The sequence below is a fragment of the Pelophylax lessonae genome (genome assembly GCF_965119305.1).
Source record: "Pelophylax lessonae genome assembly, chromosome: 13".
NCBI classification, from domain to species: Eukaryota; Metazoa; Chordata; class Amphibia; order Anura; family Ranidae; genus Pelophylax; species Pelophylax lessonae.
Window position 1 is genome coordinate 1,518,920 of NC_138780.1, and position 8,735 is coordinate 1,527,654.

Here is an 8,735-nt window from a genome sequence, read left to right on the forward strand (position 1 = left end):
GGGGTGTATATAATATATATATAGGGGGAGGGGTGTATATAATATATATATATATAGGGGGGAGGGGTATATATATATATATATATATATATATAGGGGGGAGGGGTGTATATAATATATATATATATATATATATAGGGGGGAGGGGTGTATATAATATATATATATATAGGGGGGAGGGGTGTGTATATATATATATATATATATATATATATATATATATATATATATATATATATATATATATATATATATATAGGGGAGGGGTGTATATATATATATATATATATATATATATATATATATATAGGGGGGAGGGGTGTATATAATATATATATAGGGGGGAGGGGTGTATATAATATATATATATATATAGGGGGGAGGGGTGTATATATATTATATATATATATATATATATATATATATAGGGGGAGGGGTGTATATATATATATATATATATATATATATATATATATATATATATATATATAGGGGGGAGGGGTGTATATAATATATATATATATATAGGGGGGAGGGGTGTATATATATATATATATATATATATATATAGGGGGGAGGGGTGTATATATATATATATATATATATATATATATTATATATATAGGGGGAGGGGTGTATATTATATATATATATAGGGGGAGGGGTGTATATAATATATATATATAGGGGGAGGGGTGTATATAATATATATATAGGGGGAGGGGTGTATATATACAATAAATGTTTTTTTTATCAGAGACTCTGGAGAATAAAATGGAGATTTGTAATATTTTTATCACATTGTATTTTTTTAGCGCTCTTACAAACTCCATTTTATTTTATTTCGGTAATACATTTTTTTTTTTTAAATTAAAAAAAATAAGAAAATTAAATCTGAATTTTTTGTGTAATGTGAAGGAGTTACGCCCCTTTCACAGCTGGCGGGGAATCGATCCGGTGATAGCCTCTGAGCAGGAGGATGGAAGCTCCGCCTCCACTCTGTGTGTGCAGAGGGAGGAGTCAGATCCCAGCTGAGCAGGAAACAACTGGGGGGAGGGGTCACCTCTCCCACTTTTTTATGTGGAAGAGGATCGCCCACCCTGTAAGAAAATACCGGGGTTATGGCTGCTATCTGCTCCAGTATTTACCATCAAAGTACCGACATAGAACTGGGCGGGGCTCTGGGAGTGGTGAAATGGCTTCCTATGCAGACACAAGCCCCTCCCCTTCCATCTGTACATGAATGGGGGGATACAAGCCCCTCCCTTTCCATCTGTACATGAATGGGGGGATACAAGCCCCTCCCCTTCCATCTGTACATGAATGGAAGGATACAAGCCCCTCCCCTTCCATCTGTACATGAATGGGGGGATACAAGCCCCTCCCCTTCCATCTGTACATGAATGGGGGATACTAGCCCCTCCCCTTCCATCTGTACACAAATGGAAGGATACAAGCCCCTCCCCTTCCATCTGTACATGAATGGGGGGATACAAGCCCCTCCCCTTCCATCTGTACATGAATGGAAGAATACAAGCCCCTCCCCTTCCATCTGTACATGAATGGGGGGATACAAGCCCCTCCCCTTCCATCTGTACATGAATGGGGGGATACAAGCCCCTCCCTTTCCATCTGTACATGAATGGGAGGATACAAGCCCCTCCCTTTCCATCTGTACATGAATGGAAGGATACAAGCCCCTCCCTTTCCATCTGTACACGAATGGAAGGATACAAGCCCCTCCCCTTCCATCTGTACACGAATGGAAGGATACAAGCCCCTCCCCTTCCATCTGTACACGAATGGGGGGATACAAGCCCCTCCCCTTCCATCTGTACACGAATGGGGGGATACAAGCCCCTCCCCTTCCATCTGTACACGAATGGGAGGATACAAGCCCCTCCCCTTCCATCTGTACATGAATGGGGGGATACAAGCCCCTCCCCTTCCATCTGTACATGAATGGGGGGATACAAGCCCCTCCCCTTCCATCTGTACATGAATGGGGGGATACAAGCCCCTCCCCTTCCATCTGTACATGAATGGAGGGATACAAGCCCCTCCCCTTCTGTACATGAATGGAGGGATACAAGCCCCTCCCCTTCTGTACATGAATGGAAGGATACAATGTTTCTCCTCCCTCTCTCAGTGGCTGAGAAATGTTGTTGATAAACATTGCCGGCTCTTAGTGTGAGAGCTGTGATTGGAGGACGGCTCTGCTCTGTACGTGATTGGTGGATCGTGTCACAATCTATTAACCATTAACCCTTCACCTCTTTATTTTTTCATGTAAATATTTTATGATCCGCCCACTTTCACAATATGAGATAAGTTACCTCCCATCTCCAGAGAGATTGTCCAATCGTAGTGTCTTTGTGTGGGCAGATTGGATGCAGCTCTGTGTGTGGGTGTGTCAGTGGGAGGAGCTATCACGATTGGAGGATAGATGGAGGGAAGTATGTAAGATTTATATCTGCCTGTGTGTGGGCTGAGAGTTCTCCTTATTCCCTCCCCCAGTCACTGGGCCACGCCTCTTTTAGCCAGCCACTGTGACATCACACTCCCTCCAATTCTCTTCATCAATAAGGAGAGATATGAAGACAGAGCCGTGATTGGTGGCCTACCCTGTACAGGCCACACCCCTTCTCCACTCTACTGACATCACATGACTTACCCGCATCCTCCACCACATACCTCGGGGGTGTGACTTCATCAGGTGTGGGAGGAGCTATCGTTCTCATCACACTCCATCTCCTCCCCCCAATGTGTGGAGGAGGAGCCAGGTAACATCACATGATGGGGAATATGTATCCTTGTGTCAGTGGGTGGAGTTCACCCTCATGTGTGCTGTGATTGGTTGGTGATGATGTCATCTCTCTCTCTTTGTCTCCCTCTAGCGGTCATTACAGGGATTGCTCTGTGATTGGTTGGTAGTGATGATGTCATCTCTCTCCCTCCCCCCTCTAGCGGTCAGTACAGGGATCTCTCTGTGATTGGTTGGTGGTGATGATGTCATCTCTCTCTCTTTGTCTCCCTCTAGCGGTCAGTACGGGGATCTCTCTGGCGCTCTCCTCGTTGGTGGCGTTGTTGCTCTTCGCGGGGATGCAGATGTTCAGCCGTCAGTTGGCGTCCTCGGAGTGGCTGACCATCCTGGGAGGATTGCTGGGCTCCGGAATCTTCTTCTTCTCACTCACCGTATCCTTCCACCATTACAGGCAATGGGAGGGGCTGATGGGAGGGGGAGGGGCCATTCCAAAACGGGGGTAATATTACAGGAAGACTGAATTTTCGAAACGTTTCGGAGATTAATGAAACCTCCAACCTTAGAGGCCCATCAATATATAGTCCCCCCCCCCCCTCTGATGTACAATGTCCCCCCCCCCTCTGATGTACAATGTCCCCCCCCCCTCTGATGTACAATGTCCCCCCCCCCTCTGATGTACAATGTCTTCCCCCCCCCCCAAATTTACAGAGTCTTCTTCCTCCGATGTACAGAGTCCCCCCCCCCCCCCCCAATATACATTGTCAGCTTTTCTCTGCTCTGTGTCCGGTCCTGACATTGTCCTGAACTCTGTGTGCTGTGGATCACACATGGAGATCCGTACAATGGAGGAAATTTATGTGATCTGATTGTAGGCGGAGTTCCCCTTAACTCACATTGCAGGCCTTCAATAACCTGGAGAGCCTCATATTCGGAAAAGGCTTCCAGGCCAAAGTGTTCCCAGAGGGTGAGTACCGCCCCCTAATGGTGTCCCCGGGGGGAGGGATAGTACCGCCCCCTAATGGTGTTCCCTGGGGGGAGGGATAGTACCGCCCCCTAATGGTGTTCCTCGGGGGGAGGGATAGTACCGCCCCCTTATGGTGTTCCTCGGGGGGAGGGATAGTACCGCCCCCTTATGGTGTCCCCTGGGGCAGGGATAGTACCACCCCCTTATGGTGTCCCCGGGGGGAGGGATAGTACCGCCCCCTTATGGTGTCCCCGGGGGGAGGGTGAGTACCGCCCCCTTATGGTGTCCCCGGGGGGAGGGATAGTACCGCCCCCTTATGGTGTCCCCGGGGGGAGGGATAGTACCGCCCCCTTATGGTGTCCCCGGGGGGAGGGATAGTACCGCCCCCTTATGGTGTCCCCGGGGGTACCGCCCCCCCCTTATGGTGTCCCCGGTGGGAGGGTGAGTACTGCCCCCTTATGGCGTCCCCAGGGGGAGGGATAGTACCCTGGAGGGGTGGGTCTCCATGGGGGCGTGTCACCAGGAGGGGTGGGTCTCCATGGGGGCGTGTCACCAGGAGGGGTGGGTCTCCATGGTGGAGTGTCACCAGGAGGGGTGGGTATTTTATGGGGGGGGTGGGGTTTATGAGGTTGTCATGCTGATCCTCTGATTTCTCTCCCAGTCGTCGTCTGTCTCTTCATCGCTCTCTTTGCCTCTGGATTGGTCCATCGAGTTTGCGTCACCACATGGTAAGTACCAGAGCCCCGCCCCCATGTGACCTGGGGGGTTTCCTGCACACCGCTGACTTGCTGTCAGGAGTGGGGGAGGGGATGGGTGGGGGTGGTTATCTGTGTCAAAGGTCTATTTATAGGTCTGCCGCTCCTCTAAGAGAGAGAATTGGGCGGGGGTTTAGGTGACCCCAATACTGAATTATGGCAATAGACTTCCCGGGGTCACCACATCCGAACGTTGTATCAGCGTGTACATTTCTTATTGGGGGAGGGGAGAGGAATGAGACCCCCTGTCAGGTTTTTATTCTCTGTGTCCCCGCTGGGGAGATTCATCCCTTATCTTGCCCTGGTGTCACCAGGACAGGAAGTAAAGGGAAATCCTCCCAGTGGGGACACGGGGGAGGATAAAACCTGACAGACGTAACCATTCTCCTCTTCATCCAAAGCTGGAAATAACCGCTTTACCTGGAAACGCCCTTTATGTTGGCCCCACCCACACACCAATCTGATTGGACAATCTCCAGTAGATTCACATGAATTATGTATGCGGAGTTCCGCCTTAACAAATGGTTCAATTTTAGATCCCGCCCAGAGTGTAGAGATTGTCCAATCAGATGGTAGCGTGTTTTCCATCCCCTGCATGTTCTAAGCTCCTCCCTCTACACTGCATGTACCCCTCACTCCTGATTGGCTGAGCACAGAGAGGAGGAGGGGTTTCCCTCAGGATAGTTAAAGGTTTATTATGATTGGCTGTTGCTGTCGATAACCACGCCCCCCTCTTCTCTCTCCTCAGCCTCATCTTCTCTGTGGTGGATCTCTACTACGTGAACAAGATCTCCTCCGGCATTTACCAGGCGGTGACCCCGGCGGTGACACCGGGGAAGGTGGTGGGGAAGAGTAAGAAGAGATCCTGACCTCGCCCCTCCCCCCTCCTATTCTACATTCCACCCGAGACTGGGAATAAAGTGCCATGACTGTCTCCAACTCTGTGTGTCGTCTGTTATTCCGGGTCATGGGACCGCCCACATCCTGTACCTCCCACATCGCAGGTCATAGGACCACCCACATCCTGTACCTCCCACATCCCAGGTCATAGGACCACCCACATCCTGTACTTCCCGGGTCATGGGACCGCCCACATCCTGGGTCATGGGACCGCCCACATCCCAAGTCATAGGACCACCCACATCCTGTACCTCCCACATCCAAGGTCATAGGACCACCCACATCCTGTACCTCCCACATCCCGGGTCATGGGACCACCCACATCCTGTACCTCCCACATCCCGGGTCATGGGACCGCCCACATCCTGTACCTCCCACATCCCAGGTCAAAGGAACTCCCACATCCTGTACCTCCCACATCCCGGGTCATGGGACCGCCCACATCCTGTACCTCCCACATCCCAGGTCAAAGGAACTCCCACATTCTGTACTGCCCCCATCCTGGGTCATGGTACCGCCCATATTCCGGGATCATTGGACTGTCCACATTCAGTACCTCCCACATCCCAGGTCAAAGGAACTCCCACATTCTGTACTGCCCCCATCCCGGGTCATGGTACCGCCCACATTCCCGGGATCATTGGACTGTCCACATTCTGTACTGCCCACATCCCAGGTCAAAGGAACTCCCACATTATGTACCGCCCCCATTCCTGGGACATGGGACAGTACACATTCTTTACCGCCCACATTCCAGATCAAAGGAACTCCCACATTCTGTACCGCCCGCATTCCTGGGACATGGGACCGCCCCACATTCTGTGCTGCCCACATCCCAGGTCATGGGACCGCCCACATCCTGGGTCATCGTGGGCAATACAGAATATGGGTGGTCCATTCTGTACCAGCCACATCCTGGGTCATGGGACTGCCCACTATCTGTACCGCCCACATCCTGAGTGATTGGACGGTCTACATTCTGTACTGCCCACATTCTGGGTCAAAGGAACGCCCACATTCTGTACCACCCACATCCCAGGTAATTGGACCGCCCACATTCTTTACCACCCACATTCTGGGTCATGGGACTGCCCACATTATGAGTGATTGGACTGCCCATATTCCAGGTTGTTGGACCGCCCACATTCTGGGTCATGGGACCTCCCACTGGGGGTGAGATGGAGCTCATAAATAATATCCTGTGTGTTCCTCAAAACAGCCAATCAGAGTCTTCCCTGGGCAGACAGCAACTGGAACCTGATTGGCTGTTCTGGGGCAGCACTGTGTGTATATATATATATATATATATATATATATATATATATATATATATATAGGAGAAGAGTGAGAAGAAGAAAATGTAAAAGGCTGACTGAGCTCAATCACCATCGAAGTCTCACATGTCCCATCTCCACCACCGTCTACAGGAGACCACCAAAGATACCACCACCATCCGGGGAGACCATTGCCTGCTTACCAGCAATACGGGACCTCTTGTCACAGGAGGCCAGTAGCACCTTTTGGCTGATTACCCCGCCAGGGCCTTGGGATGATATTCCTGCAGACTTTTTGTGAAGCCGTAAAGGTCAGACATCCAACTCACGTATCCGTGTATCCAACCTCGAAAACAAAAGGATGTTCCACTGTAAAATCAGGATTACATAAAAGGAGATCAATAGCGCACTAAATCTCTTGTCGGCCGGCACATAAGCAACCGCCCGCACTTCTGGGACTCGTGGTGAGTGCGTTGCCCACCCTACGCGTTTCGTCGTAGATGACGTTGTCCAGTTTCAGAACTTTATACTGCAGTATAATCTGTTACCCTGTTTGCTTTTATTTTAATATTTTGGCATGTATAAACGGCATGTGTAGGAATGTAGAAATCAACTTTATTAACCAAAACTATCTAATACACAACAGCCATGTTTGTGGCCATTTTGCGGTGGTTTGCCATTGAAAATAGCGGCTGCCATGACAGTGGAGCCCTGTGGGCGGCGATTCCAGCGGTGGGAGCCCCTCCTCATCCCCCGGTGCTGACTCCTGGATCTTTTCACTTCCTGATCGCTGCATGTGTAGTGCAGACTATCCTGGTGGCTGCGGTGCCTGGTTTCTGCTGGTTGGTGAGTCTGGTGGGTTCCTCTCCCTCTCTCCTGAGGATCGCTTTGTGCCTGGCGACCAGGTGGTGCTGCCAGTGCGGTAGGGGTGACGGCGGTCCTGGAGTCCTTGGTGTCCCAGGTGGAGGTGGCTTTCAGGCGATGGGCTAGCAAAAAGCACCCCCCATGCCTTCCCCTGCCTCATCTATCTCATCAGAACCATGAATCTGATTCGCCCGCTGTGGATGTGGGTCACCCTGCTTAGTCTGGGACCACGCACCCGGAATCCTCTGATAGGAGGATTCCTCCACGTCTGCAACCGCGCATTAAAAGGCACTGGTGGACACACTGATGGTATCTGTGCGTGAGACCTTGAAGATGGAGGACGTAGCTGAAGCTCCGACGGAGGCGCTGGTTCCCTTTGGCACTCACAAGCAATCCAGAGCGGCAAAGGTGTTTCCTGTCCCCAACTATTTTGACAGAATTGTCACTAAAGAGTGGGGATGACCACAACGTCCCTTTGGGGTCCCCAAGCGTTTTACTAGACGTTACACTGGTGGACTGTTCCCTCCAGTTTCCAGAATAAACAAGGCAACCATGATTCCGGTTGAAGAGTCCCCGGCCTTTAAGGACCTGGCTGACAGGAAGGCGGAGGCTGTGGCCCACAATATGCTCACCCTGCTTGGTTCGGCACTGAGGCCGGTGTTCACCATTGCCCTGGTGTCACAAACTCTGACTGAGTGGACTAAGCTCCTAGGCCGCGACCTGGAGGGAGAACCGCTCCCCCCTGCCTATGCTGAGCTGGCGGACCAGCTGGTCCAGGGGCTGCAGTTGATCGGTGATGCCTCTTTGGATGCGGCTCCCGCTAGTGGCTCGGCTCCCTGTTTCGGAAGTGGTCCTTCGGCGTGTCTTTTAACTCAAATGCTGGTCTGTGGACCAGACTTCTAAAAAGACCTTGACTTGACTTTCCAAGGAGATGGTCTGTTTGGAGGTACCCTCCTTTGCCGTGGGAGAGGAGTATTATCCTCCCGCTACAACATCTTCTTCAAGCCAACGTACCGGGACAGAGACAGGGACATTAGTTTGCGGGAAGTGGTTAGTTGGCAATTAATTCGCATTTGAAACTTCTCCACCGTGGGCCATGTAGGTTATCATCTCCCAGTATGGGAACCATCCGTCTGATTTCAAAAGAAACCAAAAGCCAATCAACACTCAAAGGAAGTGTCCTAAGTCATCCATGTGGATATTGAGAGGTCCAA

The 8,735-nt window shown here is 50.5% G+C and overlaps 1 protein-coding gene across 1 annotated transcript; it reads left to right on the forward strand.

The window, feature by feature from the left end:
• The first annotated feature begins 3,027 nt into the window (after nucleotides 1-3,027).
• On the forward strand, nucleotides 3,028-5,417 carry KRTCAP2 (keratinocyte associated protein 2). The gene is made up of 4 exons (XM_082275061.1): nucleotides 3,028-3,195; nucleotides 3,665-3,728; nucleotides 4,390-4,456; nucleotides 5,232-5,417. The coding sequence occupies exons 1-4, from the start codon at nucleotides 3,103-3,105 to the stop codon at nucleotides 5,350-5,352; spliced, it is 345 nt and encodes a 114-aa protein (XP_082131187.1). The 5' UTR covers nucleotides 3,028-3,102; the 3' UTR covers nucleotides 5,353-5,417.
• The last annotated feature ends 3,318 nt before the right edge of the window (nucleotides 5,418-8,735 follow it).